Source organism: Sphaerodactylus townsendi, linkage group LG03 (genome assembly GCF_021028975.2).
Source record: "Sphaerodactylus townsendi isolate TG3544 linkage group LG03, MPM_Stown_v2.3, whole genome shotgun sequence".
Lineage (NCBI taxonomy): Eukaryota > Metazoa > Chordata > Lepidosauria > Squamata > Sphaerodactylidae > Sphaerodactylus > Sphaerodactylus townsendi.
This window is the reverse complement of record NC_059427.1, coordinates 113,016,630-113,035,078: the sequence shown is the minus strand read 5'-3', so window position 1 is coordinate 113,035,078 and position 18,449 is coordinate 113,016,630. Positions and strand designations below refer to the sequence as shown.

General features: G+C 43.2%; 1 protein-coding gene across 1 annotated transcript in view; it reads right to left on the bottom strand.

The window, feature by feature from the left end:
• The window catches only part of USP43 (ubiquitin specific peptidase 43), a 139,628-nt gene that overhangs the window by 37,974 nt on the left and 83,205 nt on the right, over positions 1–18,449 (bottom strand). The window contains exons 5-7 of the mRNA XM_048487400.1: positions 17,634–17,769; positions 13,773–13,917; positions 3,020–3,182 (exon numbers count right to left, since the gene is read on the bottom strand). Coding sequence (XP_048343357.1) covers positions 3,020–3,182; positions 13,773–13,917; positions 17,634–17,769 — 444 coding nt within the window. The remainder of the gene's footprint in view (positions 1–3,019; positions 3,183–13,772; positions 13,918–17,633; positions 17,770–18,449) is intronic.

The following is an 18,449-nucleotide window of genomic DNA, read 5'->3' as shown; positions in this document are numbered from 1 at the left end:
AGAGAAAGACTACTCTGGCCCAGTAGTCTATGAGGAGGATTTGGAAGAGGCAAGACTGCCAGTCTCTTTACTGGCTTTCTTTAGGTTTTTTCTAATCAGGAGGAACCGGGTTTGATTCCCAGCTCTGCCGCTGGAGCTGTGGAGGCTTATCTGGGGAATTCAGATTAGCCTGTACACTCCCACACACGCCAGCTGGGTGACCTTGGGCTAGTCACAGTTCTTCTGAGCTCTCTCAGCCCCACCTACCTCACAGGGTGTTTGTTGTGAGGGGTGAAGGGCAGGAGATTGTAAGACCCTTTGAGTCTCCTACAGGAAAGAAAGGGGGGAATATAAATCCAAACTCTTCTTCTTCTTCTAAAATAGTTAACTTCCCCCCTCACACACACACACACTGCATCCTATAACTAAGGGTAAATGCTTAGATTTGAGCCCAGTAGCAACTTAGAGAGCAACAAAAGTTGCCCGGATATAAGCCAAGGGTGTCCAACTCTGGCCCTTCAGATGTTCCTGGACTATGATGGCCATCCAGCCCCTGGTGTAAGCTTTCAAGATTCAAAGCTCCCTGGAACTCTGGTTGTTCTCTAGGGTGCTACCTACTGGACACAAATCTAACTCAAATTCTTCTGCAGACTCTGAAACTATCTTAAAGGTAAATGTGTTTGCCTTTTCATCAGTTGCAGGACCAGGGGTAAACGAATATATTTGTTTTCAGGCTTCGTTTTCTATTTCTATGGCTATGCCCCACATGCCCTATTTCTATTTCTATGGCTCTCATCATTGCTCCATTGAAGGCTCTCATGATTCAACATATGGCAGAACAAAAACAGGAAAAAATAAAACAATTTCACACAGCATCATTCTCACAGTTGTCCTGTCTAATGTGTGCCCTACCTTATTTTCTGTGCCTGACCAGGATTAAAACATTTTTGCTTTTTTATTTTTCATAAACCAAAACATATATTTTGCATGGGATTCAAGGGACTGTAACCACTGCAACTTTTGATTTGAAATGCTTGATTTTATGTTTCAAGCGTCAGCAGGGAGTTTAAAAACTCTGGCAAAAGCAGCATAACTCTCAGCCAGATGACAGACTGACACTCCAGGCTTCTTTGGCCAGCTTGAGCACCTCACAAGAATGGGTCTCATAAACATTGAAAAGTAGAATCGTAAAAAACCACAGGACGAACAGCCAGGAAACGTTTCCCCCTTCAATCCATTGAAGGCTCTCATGATTGCTCCATTGAAAGCTCTCATGATTCAACATATGGCAGAACAAGAACAGCAGAAATAAACCAATTTCACACAGCATCATTCTCACAGTTGTCCTGTCTAATGTGTGCCCTACCTTATTTTCTGTGCCTGACCAGAATGAAAGCACAACTAGCAGGATTAAAGCACAATGATGGATACCCTTTCTATACTATATCCTCACATCTCCCTGAGCCATTTGGCTGAAGAGGTAGGGTATGTAGAAGTTCAGCCCTCACAAGAGACCAGTTTTCGAGGAGGTACTCGTATAATTCTTCCCCCTGGAACATTTCTTGGAGAGAAGAGGGGAGGGGGAAGACAGTCTGGGCCTGCTTGCATAAAATGGAAATATTGCTAGATAAATTGCCCTCCATAAAACTCAGCATGTTACAAGCTGTTTCCCAGCCGATTATGGTTTATTAGCCACTGCAAGCATGCAGAGTGTTACTTAATGACATTTGGGATGTGCAATGTGAATTCATTACCCGCCTACAGCGCTTTTGCATTCAACTGCCCTCCTGCGAGATCCTTGCAGGCATCAGCTGCTGGTAAACGGAGTGGAGCTTCCCCATCTCCAGCATGGGAACAAATGGGCTTTTGAAGGAAATAAACACACCCTGGTCAGAACATTGCTGCAGGCCAAATGGCCCTGAGCAGAGCAAGGGGTCTGGCTCAGGATGCTGCAACAAGCCAGATGCACAGGGTGATTTGGCAGGACCGCAGCCCCCACTCCTTAGTCATGAGCAAGGATGATACAGTCGAGGCTAGGCTTCCCTTTTCAGCCCTGGCATTAATGCTACAGGGTCTGAATGCTGTGCCAAATGGCATAAGGAAAACTGCTCTTAACAAGTCCAACTCCTGCTAAATTGATTGCTTCCTGCTTTTCAGAGATGCTGATTAGCAGGGGAACAAACTCAGGCCAGAATCTGGAAGACAATCAAGCAGAACCCCACAGTAAAACTTCAAAGTGCCCCCTCAATATTAAAAGGTGGGGACATCTTGGCCTCCTCAGTGTTGAATTCCACCGAGCCAAGGACTGATTGGCTTTCATCCCATGGATGAAACCCACGAAAAATTCAGGCAGCTAGATTTTTTTTAGGGAGGCTGTTTTGCCAATGTCTGCACACCCAGGTAGAAGTGGTGCCACTTAACATACTACCTAGAATCAAGGGTATCATTCATGTATTCAGATGCAGCTGCCATATACAATCAGTGGACTGTGAAAGCCAGTGCTGTGAACTCTGAATGGCAATAGGGCCTTCAAAAGCACTTCTTCAGGACTTCTGAGGAAGGGACATTTGCCAGTCTTCCTGAGAAATCAATCTGGGACCTTGCTGATGACAGTTTCATTTCATATCCAGGTCTATGCTGGGCAGAATGACTCTGACAGCAGAGTGGCCTAGAAGACTGGTTCTCAAGAAACAGTATGTATAAGTAGTCTAGTTGGGACACAGGATTTTCATAGCAATGATGAAGAATTCACTTTCCCTCAATCCTCATGTTCACCTGCAAGTGTGGCCTCCTGTCTCCTTCTAACCCTGCCTACAAGATTATCTATTTGTGGCTTCTAGCATTCTAGCAGTAACCTTGGGCACTGTTAGCCCCAGGGTTTCTCTTAATCCTCCATTCCCCCTGCCTACCAATGTGTGACTTTGATGTACCATTTCCTGCAAGTCCATGAGCCAGGCTCCTGGCTAGTCACACCAATCCAGTTGTATGAACAAAGGCCAGGTATCTGTTTCTGAAAAGATCTTGAAAGAGCTCTCCTTACCTCACACCCTCCTGCCCGGACCCAGCCACATTACAAACAAGGAGCAGGATTTTGCCACCTCCACCATTTTGCAAAAACTCTGATGAGATGGCCCCATTATGAGTCAACCGCTGGCCTTCTGGTTCTGAAGAATTTGGAGAAGATGGGAGGCTGTGTGGACAACCTGGAAAAAGGAGACAAAAATAAAAGTGAGTGAATCCCCAGGTAGATTCTCCTCCATTTTGCACCTGCTTCAGGAAAGGGCTTCAAAGCAAAGCCTGTAGCACTTGTGCAAATTTCCTGTTACAAGCCATCTGAAGAAATATGTACCCTACCATAAAGGCAATGTTGGGGAATATGTGGATTTGAACCAGATCTAACAACCTACATATATGGGCTCCCTTACAAATGCCTCATACTTCTGCCATGGTAGTATCCTATGCAAATGTGGTATGTGTGTGAGTCACAGAATCATCAAGTTGGGAAGGGGCCATACAGGCCATCTAGTCCAACCCCTGGCTCAATGCAGAATCAGCCTCAAGTATCCCTGACAAGTGTTTTTCCCTGACAAGGGTCCCTGACAAGTGTTTTTCCAGCTGCTGCTTGAAAACTCCCGATGAAGTGGGAGCTCACTACCTCCATAGGCAGCCGATTCCTCTACTGAACTACTGTTACCATAAAAACTGTTTCCTAACATCCAGCTGGTGCCTTTTCACCCCTAGTTTAAACCCATTATATTGTGAGTCCTATTCTTTGCTGCCAACAGGAACAGCTTCCTGCCCTCCTCATAGGCCCCTTCCTCAGAATAATGCACTTTCAATCCACTTTCACAATTGTTTGCAAGTGGATTCTGCTATTCCACACAGTAAAATCCAGCTGCAAAGTGCATTGAAAGTGGATTGAAAGTGTATTATTCTGCACAATAAAAGTGCGGAAGGAGGCCTAAATGACAGCCCTCTTTTTAACTAAAAGGCACTTGAAGAGAGCAATAGTTTCCAGTGATTATAACCCTTCAGGAATATTACTACTGCAGGGATGGGGTTTACTCGGAAGTCCTTCTCACTCAATCAGCATCCTGTTAGGAAGGAAGATGCTGCTTTGGAAAGAACCATGTGACTGGCTTGTCCACATGGTTACAGGATTCACACACATGCCTAATCTTCATGGTTACCGGATGTAACCTTCAAGATTGGTAACTATCACCCTTCCCTAAACCCTATCCAACCTCCCCACTCTTCTCTGTGTTGGCTGTGTTATGCTTTGCATGTGTATATTCATTGCTTGTAATATATTTCTTATTCTTATTATTTTTCTTCTTCTTCAATAAATACCTGCTTCAATTGTAACTACCACATGCTCACCTAAGAGCTCTCACCTGGGACTATACTGGTATACACAGGTTATCAATCTCAGTTACACCCTCTCACTGTCTGTCCCCAACTAATCCCCCCCAGTGGAAACTGCCTGCTCAGGGTAACAACAAATGCTTTTCCTCCAAAACAATAATTTACTTAATACAGTAAACACTGTATACTGCACAGTAAAATACGCAAATAAGCTTAACATGCAAGATATAAGCAGATTGTAGAATTCAAATTTTTCCCAGCAGAAATTTGGGTTACCTTTCCACAGAATTTGATCTTTTTAATGCTACTTCTAATAATGCATAGCGCAGGAAATCTAGACAAAACACTGAGCAGGAGAAAAAGGTCTTCACTGTTATAATGGCAGTTTAAAATGGAACAAACTGACTGGAGATTTTTGGACTCATTCTCTGGCACTTTTCATGGAAAAGCGAGATAAACTCACAGAATACAGGCTATCCTGCCCTTGGGACAGAGCTTTGACTAAATGGTCCAAATCAGCCCCGTCCAGCTCCGTGATTGTGGAGGAAAGCAAATACACTAACTCTCCAGCAAGCCACCTAAGCAGCTCCCCAGAGGCTGGCTGCTCATTATCACTAGCTGTGGGTTCTCAGGCATAACCAGTCCAATCTGCACCCCAATTTGCAGCTTTGAGTTTTCCACCTCCCCAGATTCTGGGCTTCACAATTCATCAAAGCCACCTGGCACTGGAGCTGTCCAAAAGGCAAACTCTCCACGAACTCCATCTCCCAGCTCTGCATACACTGTCTCCTCTAATGTTTTTCAATTAAGGCCCCTTGTTTAGCCTGGAAAGGCAATAAATCACTGCCACGGGCACTTCAGTTCCAGTCTTACTTCTGATTTTGCATATGCACGCTAATTGTTCCCAAAATGCAGCTGTGTGGTCAGACTCCCTGCCAGCACCATCCTCATCCTCCTCTTACCAGCTCGGCTGTGAACCAGGTTTCACCACCAAGCTGCCCACTCAGGTCCTGAAGCCTCAGTTATGCAGAATCCAGACCCAGGCAAACGTCACAGAATTTGGTGATATATACCAATATAAGGAGTAAAGACCAATATAGGGAACAAAGGACATTTGTAGCTAGTTCATGCAATCAGCTGAATCAAGTAGTAAGGTTTCGGCTACAATGCAGTACTTTGTACCGCAAGTGGGAGGTTGCCTGTCTCACTATTGGCCTCTTCTCTGGGTTGCAGCTGTTGGTGGTGGCTTTCCCTGTGACGTAGGGATGCTGCCTAGGAGTGGGGGTCTGGGTCAGGTGAGTCCTGAATGGCAGACCAGCAAGGGGAGGAGGAAGCCCTGCTGCCATCTTGGGATATATAGGGTTTTTTCCCCATAATCCAAACAAGTTCAGTTCCATTATATCCTATAGGAAACCTTTCCAGGGTTCTAGAGAGCTTTTTAAAAAAAACATAGATGTACCCAATTTTCAGCCTTGTTTTTGGTTACTCTCTTTAGAAGAACATTCAAGTTTGGTAAAGATTGGGTAGGGGGTCCACTTTTATAGACCCCCAGAAAGAACCCTCAAAAGACAGACGTAGAGAGCAGACCCAATACATCAAGCTACTGGTAGACAAAAGTGTGCAATCAAAATCAATCAGCTTAAACTAAGGCTGGATAAGTAACAAAGCCTTGGCAGCCTCCCAGAAAACCAACAAAGAAGGTGTAAAGAAATCCTCATGGAAACCTTCATGCTTGGGCCACCACAGTGAAGGCCCTTTTCTATGTAACTGCCCATCAAACTTTAGAAACCATGGGGAGCATGAAACAAAAACTCCATCAATGCCCTCAATTGTCAGATAAATTCAAACTAGAGAAGGAGGTTCTTGAAGTACTTTCGTCTCAAACTATTTAGCGCAGTGATTCAAATGTCAGGCAAGCATCTAGGACACCAAGGCTCAAATTGACAGTCTTCCACAGAAGCTCTCTGATAGCCAATCAACTACTCTCAGGTTAGCTTACCTTACATAATTGTTGCTGTGAGGATAAAATGGAGGAGGGGAGAATGATGTAGCCAGCCACTTTGGGGGCAACAGTCATTGTGTGTGTGTATAACTGAAGATTAAAATTAGCACTTTGTACTAGTCTTGAAAGTGCACAGGGCACTGAAGAAGATGTAATAGCACTGATGTGCTCAATCCAATTTGACCCTGTCCAAAGCCAAGTTTAAGTCTAAGCCCATGTGAGGGGGACAGGGAGGGGAAAGCCCCCCCCCCATTTTTTAAAATGGCAGCTTGACTGAAGTGGCCCCAAAATGCCCCCCAAAATCAGCATTTTGGGGGCCCCTTTTCGGCTGCCTTAAATTATGGCCAATTTTTTTCTGGTTGAAAATAAACCTGAAATAAACCAAAATGGCTTTTTGGGGGGGGGGGGCAGTATTTTCAGTTCAGCATTATCTGGATGCACAGCCCTACTTTTGAGGCACAAAGGGTCTGAAGAAGCACCCTAGTATCTTTGATAATGACCATATACATGACTCACTGGAACGAATAAGAACAGCATGACTGAACTAGCAGCTACGTCAAATGGATCAATATGATTTCCTTCTGCCATCTATCGCAGGTTAATATATGCTGGTCATGATTATTTCTCCTAAACCACATATATTAAAAGAATGCAAAACTACATTCAATTAATTATACAGGAGCCACTGGAGACAGTTACTATCCTACCCTGCCCTCTCTGCAAAGCAGCAGAACTCAAAACAAAGCCCCAATATATTTTTTTAAAAAAAACATTTTCTTCAGGCTCATATAAGTTCAACTGTAGAATCATCACGCTCTCTTATTCCAACAGTAAACTTTTTAGTTTGAATGCCTATCAGCAGGGCAGTTCAACAGTGACTTGGATCCAGGCACAAGCAGAAACATAAATTAACACAGTATAATTCCATTTGTACAAGCCGTTGTGTAACACTAGCATTTTCCTCGCTAAATATTACATACCGAGAATTTGTTTGTACAAGATGTCACACAAGCATAAACATAAGTGGAGACAGAATAAATATGACTTTGTAGAATTGGGTAATGCAGTTTTTTTAATTGCATTTCTGATTGTGAAAGACCTCCAGTGCAAGTGAAAAATTTCCACCGGATTCAACCTGATGCTACCCATTGATTAGGCAGAAAACTATCACTTTGTTCATTGAAATAAGATGGAGGGCCCTCCTTCCAGCACCCTGCTGAGACCTTAGCAAGCTCATTGCCTTCCTGGAGTCAAGGCATGTAAAAGTAGTTGAACACCAGTTAAGAGAAGGCAAAAATGAGGCAGAATGGATTTGTCTGCTTGAGCTCCCAGCTGAATGTATTGTCTGTTGGGTTTTCTTTTCATTCTACTAGCACACAAACACTGCATGCTGGGAGAGTTTTCAAAGGGTGAAACGTTCTATCTGTGTCACTTAAGACAACTGACTAAAATCTCTCCTCCTCTCTGCGCATGCATTTCTGTGAGTTCAGATATTTGGGTGCTGTGTGGTTTCCGGGCTGTATGGCCGTGTTCTAGCAGCATTCTCTCCTGACGTTTCGCCTGCATCTGTGGCTGGCATCTTCAGAGGATCTGATGTAGGGAAAGCAAGTGGAGTATATATCTGTTGGCGTGTCCAGGGTGGGTGGGGAAACCTTGTCTGTGAGTCACAAAGGAGGCAACCAGGTCAATAGTTGAGGGCATCTGAATAGAAGTATGAGTAACAATGAAGACTATAGCCTGGGAGTAACCCTGTAGATAGCAAGGTCACTGGTGGGAGCATCTGAATAGAAGTATCCTGGCCTTTGTTTCTTTTGTCTATGGTCATCCTGTGTTCGTGTGGAGCTGGTTTGACACAGTCTTGACCCTAGTATTTTTCAACACTGGCAGCCAAGTTCTGTCCATTTTCATAGTTTCTTCCTTCCTGTTAAAATTGTCCATGTGCTTATGGATTTCAGTTGCTTCTCTGTGTAGTCTGACGTAGTGGCTTTCAGAGTGGTCCAGGATTTCTGTTTTTTCAAATAATATTCTATGTCCAGGTTGGTTTATCATGTGTTCTGCTATTGCTGATTTTTCTGGCTGAAATAGTCTGCAGTGCCTTTCGTGTTCTTTGATACGTGTCTGTGCGCTGCGTTTGGTGGTTCCTATGTAGACTTGTCCACAGCTGCATAAAAAAAACTTTGGTACATCGCGCAAACAGAATCTGTGAACCTCACCTCCTACAAGATGAATTGAATCACCTAAACAGGGCTCTACAGGCTAATGGTTACTCTAATACAGAAATCAGAAGGGCTGCAAGACCAAGAACAAGCCACATGAACAAAGATAAAGAGCCATCTAGAGGGAAGGTGTTCTTACCATACATCAAGGGAACCACTGATCGCATAGGAAAACTGATGAAGAAGCACAACCTACAAACAATCTACAGACCCACTAGGAAAATTCAACAGATGCTACGTTCAGCAAAGGATAAGAGGGATCCTTTAGCTACTGCAGGAGTCTATCGCATACCATGCAGCTGTGGACAAGTCTACATAGGAACCACCAAACGCAGCGCGCAAACACGTATCAAAGAACACGAAAGGCACTGCAGACTATTTCAGCCAGAAAAATCAGCAATAGCAGAACACATGATAAACCAACCTGGACATAGAATATTATTTGAAAAAACAGAAATCCTGGACCACTCTGAAAGCCACTACGTCAGACTACACAGAGAAGCAATTGAAATCCATAAGCACATGGACAATTTTAACAGGAAGGAAGAAACTATGAAAATGGACAGAACTTGGCTGCCAGTGTTGAAAAATACTAGGGTCAAGACTGTGTCAAACCAGCTCCACACGAACACAGGATGACCATAGACAAAAGAAACAAAGGCCAGGATACTTCTATTCAGATGCTCCCACCAGTGACCTTGCTATCTACAGGGTTACTCCCAGGCTATAGTCTTCATTGTTACTCATACTTCTATTCAGATGCCCTCAACTATTGACCTGGTTGCCTCCTTTGTGACTCACAGACAAGGTTTCCCCACCCACCCTGGACACGCCAACAGATATATACTCCACTTGCTTTCCCTACATCAGATCCTCTGAAGATGCCAGCCACAGATGCAGGCAAAACGTCAGGAGAGAATGCTGCTAGAACACGGCCATACAGCCCGGAAACCACACAGCACCCAAGTGATTCCGGCCGTGAAAGCCTTCGACAATACAAGTTCAGATATTGTTTATTGTTCTGCTTAAAATCTGTAGCCTGTAATCTATGAATGTCAGAAAGAGTTACTTTGAGTTTTTAATGTAACAAACTAAGTTTCAACAGTTCATTTGAGGGAAAGGGTGACTTATTTACCAAAGAAGAGTAACCAGTTGATCTTAACCGATGCAGCAACTTAGTCTGCAAACTTCCCTGCCTACTCTGTTTGAAATCATAAGGAAAGAAAAATTGGCAGATCCAACTTAAAATTAATTTTTTACTTCATTGTCATGGTGGGCACCCCTTCCCTTCCCCACAGAACTCTCCCAGAGCTTTGGGACAAGATTCACAGCTTCCTGTTACCTATCCCTGAATCTCAGAAGCCAGACTCAAGGCTAGTTGCAGTTCAGTGTTCAGCTACTGGAATTTGGATTAGTTCATAAAAACTCTACTTGTAAGACTTTGCAGTTCAGCTGTCTTGCACTGGTGAGTGAGACAACATCTTTCAATATCAGCACATCCTTATTGGGAGGGGGACAACTTGTATAAGACTAAAGTAAAGCAATTGTCCATTCTAAAAGCTTCTTGCCTTTTGCAGTCTGTTGCTCCTCACTCTTCTTTTAGAGAGAGGGACTTGCAGGACTGCTCCAAATCTGCACAGATTTAGTACCTTTGCCCAAGCTTCCACACTGGGTTCCCCTTTATTTCTCTTTGCTCCTCTGTCCCTTCAAGCTTCTGCCCTAACTACACCCTCCTGACAATCCAGGATTCAATCCCCGAGTTCAGCTTCTTGAATCTCTAGTAGCATTTAAAGACTGAAAAGCCAATTTATCTTGATGCAAGCCTGACCCTTTGAAAGAGGGCTGCTTGGCTGCCTGCCAGGTCCAGGGAAGCTAAAAATAACTTATTATATTAGTCACAAAATAGAAGCAAAGCCCATTTGGGCAAAATGTAAAATATAAAATGCCATCTATCCCAGGCAGCAAGTCTCTAGAGCAGTTACACAGAATTGAAAAACGCCTCCAAAATCACAGCCCAAACAGCCACTACAAGGTGGCATCAGTTCACCAGGGCCATGTCAGGACAAAGTGTCTGCTCTCAGCTCCAGAAATGTGGTTTGATATGATAAGATATCTGTGGGTTTTTAGCTTCTTTGGTGCACCTTCCCTCAGGATCTTAAGGCATCCCATGTATCCATACCGCCTTTGAATTCCCAATACAAGTATGGAATGAGCACAACCAGCAAATTATGGGTTCGATCATATGCTGTGTTCTATTCATGCAAAACAGCAATTCCCCCATCAAAATATCCCTGCTGGTCCCCACATTCCTCCAAGGGCCCACCAACCTCTAAAAGCAAAGTTTCAACAAGAACCCCAGGTTGCAGGAAGAAGGCAAATATGCAAAATATATCAGTTCATTATCTTTTATTTATTTTTGTTCAGCAAACAAGAAGCCGTAAAAGGTGGAAAGCAGGAAAAGATAACTTTTGTGAAGAGACACATTAGGGAGAAAAATCAGAGGTGTACAGGTCACAGTAAACTGTACCATCTTCCCTGCTGAAGCAGCAGAAAAAGATAAATTGGGAGCAGACTAAATGTTCAGAAAGTACCACATTAGCAACCCTCTTAGCAAGCCAAGACTAGCTCAGAATGCCCAAGGGGGACAGCCTAGATTCACTGTGTCTTCAGATCAAAATCTGATTGCATACGGAAGATCCATGCATAAGATACCTGATGTGCATATTTTCGACAAGAATAAGATTTTGCCGAAGACAATGTTTCTAAAAAAGCGTAATCCTAGCCCGCAAAACCAGAGTCAAGCAGCTTCTCCCTGCTTTGCCCTGTTCAGCATTCAGTCTGTTTATACCCCTGTGGATTCCCTTCAGTGATCTTCTGCCAAACTTCAAAGGCCTTTCTGGAGCAGAACCTAAGGTGTAAATAAAGAATCCTACTCACAGACCATCAGTATCCACTCACAGGATTTCCCCCTTTCATCTCACAGGGTGTTCATAATTTAGAGATCAGGATGGTTTTCTAAGTGCCAGGGGTGCCGACTTCTAGGATTCCATAGTTCAGGAGCACTGGAAAAGTTTACCAATGTTTACTAAGATGTTTACCCTTCCTGTGTGCCATTCGTGAAAACCAAGAAAAAAATTGCAGTCCCAAGTATTTCTTCAGCACAAGCATTGTCAGAAAAGTGCAGTCAAATCTTCATTACAATTCTACAGAGGATCTCCCTACCATCCTGTATCACCTCCAAAATAATGTATTTTAATATCACACCAGAGATTCCAGAGAGATGCCAATGAAAGATTTCACCTTGTTCGGCAATGTGGAATAAATGAGGAGCAAGTCCAAGTGGGAGTGGAAGAGTCCCAGATCATGAAATCTACTTTTGACCGGATTGTGCAACCATCCCTAGACTGCAGTATTCTTCAATATTTTTTTAACCATGATTTTATAGGCCAGGACAAAAACACAAAGCAAAGATTGAAGATGACCCAAAGATGAATGATTCTGTGCATACAAAATAACTGAAATTACTGTGACGTGTTTACCCTGCCAGAGGTAAGAGGAGCAGGAAGACACCTTGGAGGCATTTGGCATCTTTCTCCTGTTGTTTTAACACTTGTTTGAGGTTACTGCAAAAGATCAGCAGAAATCCCTCAGAGGGGAGGCAATTCAATTGACTGAGCATTGGGGGGAAAGGGAGGATGAGCTAGTTAAGTGACATTTACACCATTCATTACTGAAGATGCAGTTCCATTTGTTATCTTACACTTGGCTCTGATTACAGCAGGCCCCCCTCCTGACAGGAAACCAGCATCTTCAATATCCTTTCAGAAATTGCTAGAGCTTGTCTGTGGCCGGCAGGTAAGCAACGAAAAAAGAGAGGAGAAATGCCTTTGAACAGCAGGTGGTAAAGCTGCCCCAGAAAAAGAGACAATTCCAACTCTGCAGGGGGAAGGTCTTTCCCAGTGGCCTCATGATGCAATTGCTGGGCTATAGATTTTAATAAGGGGCTGTTAGTGACAGACTTGCTTTGCCATCAAAAAGCCTACTCTTCTGTCTGCTGCAATCAGACTAGGGCTAATCTGTGCTGACTGGGGGCACCAAAGACAAGATGATGGATAGCCCCCGACTTTGGATAAAGATGCTAGCCTTACCTTCATCCTTTTCTTCACACTGACTTTTGAATGCTGCTGTGAAAGCATCATGGCCTTTATCACTGGAACCCACAGACAGCTGGCATGCAAGCTTTGGACAAACAGCAGTCTTATGGCCACTGGGCAAATAGTGAACTAAGTGCAAACCCTTGTGGCAGGTATATTTCACAGTCCTGACTTAGCTTGATTCTGAATAAAGGAATCTGTCTGCTCCTCGGCAGAACCTGTAAACAGGTGGGGAAGAATCAGAGGCACATGGCTAAGAAGTGCTCTAACAATTAGTTTCCCATAGCCCAGGGTAGGGAACCTGCGGCTCTCCAGATGTTCAGGAACTACAATTCCCATCAGCCTCTGTCAGCATGGCCAATTGGTAGGGGCTGATGGGAATTGTAGTTCCTGAACATCTGGAGAGCCGCAGGTTCCCTACCCCTGCCATAGCCACTCCTGCCTAGTATTTCTGCAACTCTCAACTGAGGGAAACCTGCTTGGGGAGAAGGAAATGCAAGGAGAGAAACTGAAGGAAGGGGAAGTTCAGATCTTCTGAGCTAAGCACCCTTTTTGCTCTTTAAATCAAACCATTCCCTCGCCTCTACTTCTTAGATGACTGTGATAGATCCTGGTTTAAAACATACAGGACTGCTGCTAAACCGTCTTGTTCAGCCCTCAGACAGGGGTGAATGCTGAAACAAAATCTCAGCAGAGTAAAGGGATGAAACAGCCTTTTGAGTTTCCCTGTTCATTCCTTTCCTCAATTTTAATAAAATATGACTTAACCTTCTCAGCATGCCCTTCCATTTTGTGACTTCATGAGCTGCCAATCTGGAGGAGCAACAGGATCACTTGATACAGGCAGGCCTGCCTCTTCAGTGTAGGTAACACTGTTGCCCAATCTCTGGCTCAATAACAAATCGAGGCATGGAAGTAAACTAATGCAGACATATCACAATGCACAACTTTGGACTCAGGATGTGACAAAAGGTTGGCCACTGCGAAATGCTGATAAAAAGAATTACTTTTTGGGGAAGTATTCCAAGAAATTGCCACCACCATAGCAGGATATACCTGAAGGGCGGGAAGAACTGGCCCGGTTACAGGACAGTGGAGTCTGAAAAGCATAAATGTTGTCGCCCTCGGTGATAGTAGTCAGGTCTTCAGCATCCGAGAAGGAACACCGGAAACCAGACTGGTTCAACTCGGCCAGGATCACCTGCAACAGAAAACAGCAGTCAGGGGCACCAGTCTTCCATGCTTGAGTCAAAAAGGAAATTTCTCTGGTCTATATTTGCACAGTCAATACCAGAGCAATAGAGACAGTAGTCAGATTGGACAAGAATTGGAAGGAACTGGGAAGAAACCTTGTGGAGTTCCAGATAAACATTTTGCCCATATTTGTCTTTTGGCAAAAAGTATGGCAGAGCAAAACATATACTCCAAAACATCTTAAGAAGTCAGATGCTAAAGCAATCCCAAAATAAAGAGGATTACTGAAGTAACCAAGCAGAATAGTTGGGAAATCACTTCCAGCAAATAACACAGTGAACTCTTAAGCCTGAAAAATGATCTCTGTTCAGATTATTGGTAGTGGCATGGGAGAGGAAAGTCTTCCCAGTTTGCTGAATCCCAGCACATCTTTTAAAGGTCTATATATTTAGCAATCACACCAAAAAGTTTTGCCCCAGCTGTTGATCTGTTATATTTATGCCAAGTCAAGAGAGAGAGAAACTGACCCACATAGAATAAAATCATGGAAATGAGTCTTCATATGATGTAGGGACGGAGATAATGATTATATTTGTATTTTATCACTTGGGCACTGTTGCAGAATGCCCTGCTGACCAATGCCACCATTCCACTTTTGGTCCTTTAAGTGGTCAAGACTCTCAGCCACCATCCCAGGTCTCTGTCCAGTAGCACATTGCTCTCCCAAGCCAACTTAACTCCTGGAGGGGTTCTCCCTGGGTATCCAGGCTGCAACCAACTGGTAGACTAGGGAATGTCCCATTAAGAGGGCCAGCATTCCTAACATTCCATCTGTACTGCTGCTTACAGGTTCCTCCCAGTGCCCACATCTTTTGCTTTCACTTCAACTAGTCTTCACAGGGATGGCCTACCACATGTATGTACTCCTTCTCTGCCTGTCCTTCCTAGAAAGAGATACCATCTATCAATTGGCATCCCCAAATCTCAGTCACCTTTAGGTATCCACTCTCCTATTTCCTGTTCTTATACCAACAATAGAATCATCTTAAAATGAAGGTGGGGATTTTGTAGTCCCAGAGCACTCAACAGTGGAATGTAGCTCAAAGTGAAGTGTAATTCTCTACAGGCACACTCACAAAAATAAGGACTGGTAAGCTGCAGTCAAAGTTCTGCTCATGATCCAAGTTCAATCCCAACAGAAGTCAATTTCTGGTTGACTCAAGTCTTCCAAGGTTGACTAGTCTTCCAAGAAACTGGCTCAAGGTTGACTCAGCTTTTTAGTCTTCTGAGGTCAGTAAACTGACTTCCCAGCTTGCTGGGGGTAAAGTGAAGATGACTGGGGAAGGCAATGGTCAACCACCTCTTAATCAAAGTCTGCCTAGTTGTGATTTAACGTCACCCCATGGGTCAGTAACAGCCCAATGCTTGCACAGGGGACTTGACAACCTTTAACTTTAATACAATGACAAGGGTCACTCACTTAGTGGCGAAAAAAAACTGAAAGCCTTTCTGAAATGTTCAAACCACAATTTATCAGGGATTTGAGCTTCCAGTCGATAATGAGAGCTATTTGACCCATTAGAAATGAGTTCCCAGAAGTAGGATTCATTCTTTGTAGAAACTGCTGTTTCCAGTTCATTCCATAGTTGTTTTGCATGATTAATTTTTTTTTGTTTTAGGAGGCCCTTGTAGTGAGATCGTAAATGCAAAAGCTGAGGCATCAAGGCCCCATCATTGTGACGTCTTGCCTGTCTCACATAAAGAGGTTAATTTTTGTTCATTGTTTTGCACTCAGAGTCATACCAACCATTCCTTTCAAATGGATTAGCTCTCATTGTTCTGTTATTGGAAATCATAAGTTTAAGGCGCATGGTTATGGCCCCAACCCAAACACAAATGAGTTTTAGTGACACTTTAGGTCTCCTGCTTTGGCCTCCAGTATCGAAGAGTGAGACTAGAGGATTTATAAAGGCTCTCCTACAGGGGAAACTCTCAGAGAAGACTTGATTCCATCAGAATGATTCAAAACTTATCAAAAATGGTGGACCCCTGGTGTTAGCAAGGCTTTTTTTCTCAAAAAAAAAAGATTCAGGTTTGGTTCCCTCTGGATGGAACTGAGAATTGTCATCCCCATCTATAAAAAGAGGGAGTAGAACAGATCCCCACAATGATAGACCAATTTGCCTGTTAGATATTTCAACTAAATTATATAGCAAGTACTTATTGAACAAGACTGGGTGAATGAGGACCAGGTCGTATTAGAAAAAGAGTTAGTGCAGTAGATCATTGTCTAACTCTCCACCACTCAGCCCATTATGGGTATAAACGCCCAACAAAAGCACTTCATGTAGCATTCATAGATCTGGCCACAGCATTTGATGTGGTCTAAGTTAGCTGGAACAAATATTGATAAAAGACTACTATTCTTATTACAGGAGCTGCACATAGAAACATCTGTTCAGATTAGGGAAGGTACATCAGCATATAAGGGAGTAAAACAGGGATGTCTGTTGGCCCCGTTATTTAATTTTTATATTAATGGGAGTGTAGAAAGGCTTTCCAGACCGCAGTTTTTTCCGCCTTCTCTTGGCCACAGAATTTTTTGATCTTATTACACGCATATGATATGGTCTTAATTTCCATTACTAAAATAGGATTAAGAAGGCTGCTGCAGTATATACCTAGGTATAGAGGTATAAACTGTGTAAAGAAGAGGTTCTTAATATTAACTATGTGAAAACAAAAGAGATTACCTTTGGGAAAAGGCCAAAAAAATCCACCTGGAACATTCAAGAATTGCATCCCACCTTTTCCAGAGGCATGTTTTCTCATCCCACTATGGTAAGGCTCTGCAACAGCCTCTGGGAAGTCTGCCAGAAGAACCCTTGACAAACAGATCTTGATTCTATTTGCCTCTTCAGCTTATTTTCTATGAGGTGATCCCTCCCATTGATTTAACAATGTAACTGCAATCACAAAACAGGAGTCTTCTTGTTCCCATATCCTCCTCTGCCCCTGCCAACTGCCCTCCACTTTCCCCAAGATCTTTTGTGGAGTTCATGTTGAGTCCTTTTTTTTCTGGTGGGTGCAGGAAACACTGAAGAGACACTGAAGAGGAAAAACTAACCCACCTGAGACACATTTTGGGGGGGGGGGTCATCTCCTGGTATTCAGGTGGTGGCAGCTATGTTCTGGTTTGAGCCTGTTCATAGCTACAATCTCCTTCTGAAAAAACAGTCACTAAAGTTTACAAAGGGATCTGTGAATTCATCTCCCATTTCCTGGACCTTCTTTGTTCTAGAATGCTCTGCTTTGGTCCTAGTGTCTTGGGGACAGAACTAGGTAGGTATTAGGACCCAAGCAAAGCATTCTAGAACAAAGACAGTCTAGGAAAGGGTGGATGAATTCACAAATCTCCTGTTATCATTATACCCTGAACAGGCTATCGCCAACTACTAGTGATGTCTTTATGCAGCCAAATCAGTTCTGGCTCTTCACAATGTACCTACTATTAGAAAGAAGGGCTAATTTTCAAATTTTAAAAAAGTGCCCAGTTACAGCCACTCAGAACTGCAAATAGTGCAGAACCAGTATGAGAAAGGTGAGCTTTTGAGAATGACAGTGTCCCTCAAGGCCCCTTTTTCATGCCAAAAATATTAGCCAGGGAACAATGAGCTCAGCTATTGCTACAATACAGTTAGGGGGGAAACTAATTTGATTTACCTGGTCAGGTGAAATCTTGCCTTCATCTGCCACCATTTCTCTCAGCTTTCCCACCTTGCTGAAGAGAGGCACGGCCAGGCCCACACGCACAAACCGCTGACTTTTGGATTGGAAGACAAGAGTGACATTCAGGGGTCTACAAGAAAAGGAAAGGCTATTAACGAAAATGCATTTATTTCAGCCAGCCACCTCACCCCATACACAAACACCCAGTTCTGTGCCTCATAAGTTAAACATGTTCTCATTAATCTACCTAAATGGCTGATTGTATTTATTTGTTTATACCACCAGCTCTTTGATAGTTAATACAGTTGGATGCTCATAAAACAGAAAGGTGTTATTGTTAAGAAGAGACTTTTAATCTGTAGGAAAAGTTAAATCATATCCAAAGTTACTTGCATGTTCCAAAATCATCATCATCATCATCATCATCATCATCATCATCATCATCATCATCCCTATGTCTTTAGATCCATGCCCGTGGCTCTTTTGGGTAGATAGATGCATGCAAATTTTATGTTAGTTTGGCTATGCAGAGTTAGTGAATACCATCTCAGCAATAAAATAAACAAACCATATGCATATCTGACCACTCAAACATGCAACTCACGAGATTCTCAAAATCCCTATCTAAAAGTGAGGGGCTAAAATAAGGATTAAAGAGAAACGAAAGTGAGGCTCTTTAGTTCTTTTCTTCTCCATAATGCAGAGTTCAAGTGGCTGTTTCCTCCTTATGGAGATAGCATCATTGTTTTCAAATGTCCAGTCATAGATAAAACCATAAATCAGGAGGAAGTTATGAGGGTTCATTCAGAG